The 1480-nt window shown below is 39.7% G+C and overlaps 1 protein-coding gene across 1 annotated transcript in view; it reads right to left on the bottom strand.

Annotated features, from left to right (window-relative positions):
• The window catches only part of THNSL2 (threonine synthase-like 2 (S. cerevisiae)), a 16666-nt gene that overhangs the window by 2721 nt on the left and 12465 nt on the right, over positions 1-1480 (bottom strand). Inside the window, exon 5 of the mRNA XM_008581989.1 lies at positions 517-683. Coding sequence (XP_008580211.1) covers positions 517-683 — 167 coding nt within the window. The remainder of the gene's footprint in view (positions 1-516; positions 684-1480) is intronic.

Raw genomic sequence — 1480 nt, 5'->3', positions numbered from 1 at the left:
TTTTTTTTTTTACATAAAATAAGTAACCATCACCAGATTGCATTAAAATAAAAACAATCATTCCCAACTAGACTCCTACCACTCTAAAAATATACAATTTCTCCTTCTCCTAAAAACAAAAAAGTGAAAGAAATAAAGAAAAAAATTTTTTAATCTCAACAGGAACAATGTTCTCTGCTCATAGTGGATGGGCAAAGCAGCTTTCAACTGAAAGCTATTACTGGAAATTAGCCTTTCCTCATTCAATAAATTATTCCGGGGATGGCCATTTAGCTCAGTTAGAGCACAGCCTTCTAACACCAAGGTCGTGGGTTCGGATCCCCGTACTGGCCAGCTGCCAAAAAATAAACAAATAAATAAATAATTCCACATCAAGTGACTGTAGAAGTGCCCAGCTCACAGCAGGTGCTCTAGAGGCAGGTGTCCACTTCCCTTAACCAGACTTCCAAACCCTAAGTCTGTTTGTTACGTGGCTGCACTCTTTCCTTTCTCTGTGGTGTGTGGGTAGTGACTGACCTTGCTGTGCAGGTCCCTGGGTAGATTCAGACTCTGGGTCCTTTCAAACTGCTCCATGAGGGCTCTTGTCACCTGGCTATCAGAGCCTGAGAGCAGCCAGAAGATCCTCTCCATGTTGTAGGGCACCTNTTTATTTGTTTCTGTATCTCTAGCACCTAGTGCAGTTTCTGGTGCAGAGTAAATACACAATTGAAAGAATGAATGAATGATGTTCCAGCAAATGGAGTGTCTCCTATGTGTACCACCAGGAAGAGAATAAAGAAGTGGGGGGTATGGTGTCTGTGCTCATGGAACACCTCATTCATATGAGAAAAAGGAATGGATGTCAAAATAAACCACTAACCAAATAAATTGATCTTTGGTTGCATTAAAAGGATAGAATTCAGCAGACAAAAGTTCCACTCCAATCTGTGTGGGTATTGCTCAGCCTAGAGAACTGTATCCAGTTTTCAGACTACTCTTTAAGATGAACATTGACCATGCAAAACTATGTCATGTAAGGGACAGCTAAAGGAACCGGGAAAACTAAGTCAGTAAATGAGGATTCTCTCCTAATATGGGGAAAACTTTGAAGAAGAATCGGACTGCTCAAGCTAAAAGGAACAGATTCCAGCTCAACTTAAAGAACTCTGTAATGACTAGAGCTGGTGTGAGGTAGCGAGGTCATGGTGACTAGAGGTATACATGATCTGGATGACCACTTAGTGGGAATGTGGGACAGGAGATTAAAGGCAGCTTCAGAAATTCCAGGGTTTTGTTTTTTTTTTTACATAAAATAAGTAACCATCACCAGGTTGCATTAAAATAAAAACAATCATTCCCAACTAGACTCCTACCACTCTAAAAATATACAATTTCTCCTTCTTCCAAAAACAAAAAAGTGAAAGAAATAAAGAAAAAAAATTTTTAATCTCAACAGGAACAATGTTCTCTGCTCATAGTGGATGGGCAAAGCAGCTTTCAA

The sequence above is a fragment of the Galeopterus variegatus genome, unplaced genomic scaffold (assembly GCF_000696425.1).
Source record: "Galeopterus variegatus unplaced genomic scaffold, G_variegatus-3.0.2 Scaffold2499, whole genome shotgun sequence".
Classification (NCBI taxonomy): Eukaryota; Metazoa; Chordata; class Mammalia; order Dermoptera; family Cynocephalidae; genus Galeopterus; species Galeopterus variegatus.
Note: the sequence above shows the minus strand (reverse complement) of the source record. Positions and strands in the feature narration are given on the sequence as shown.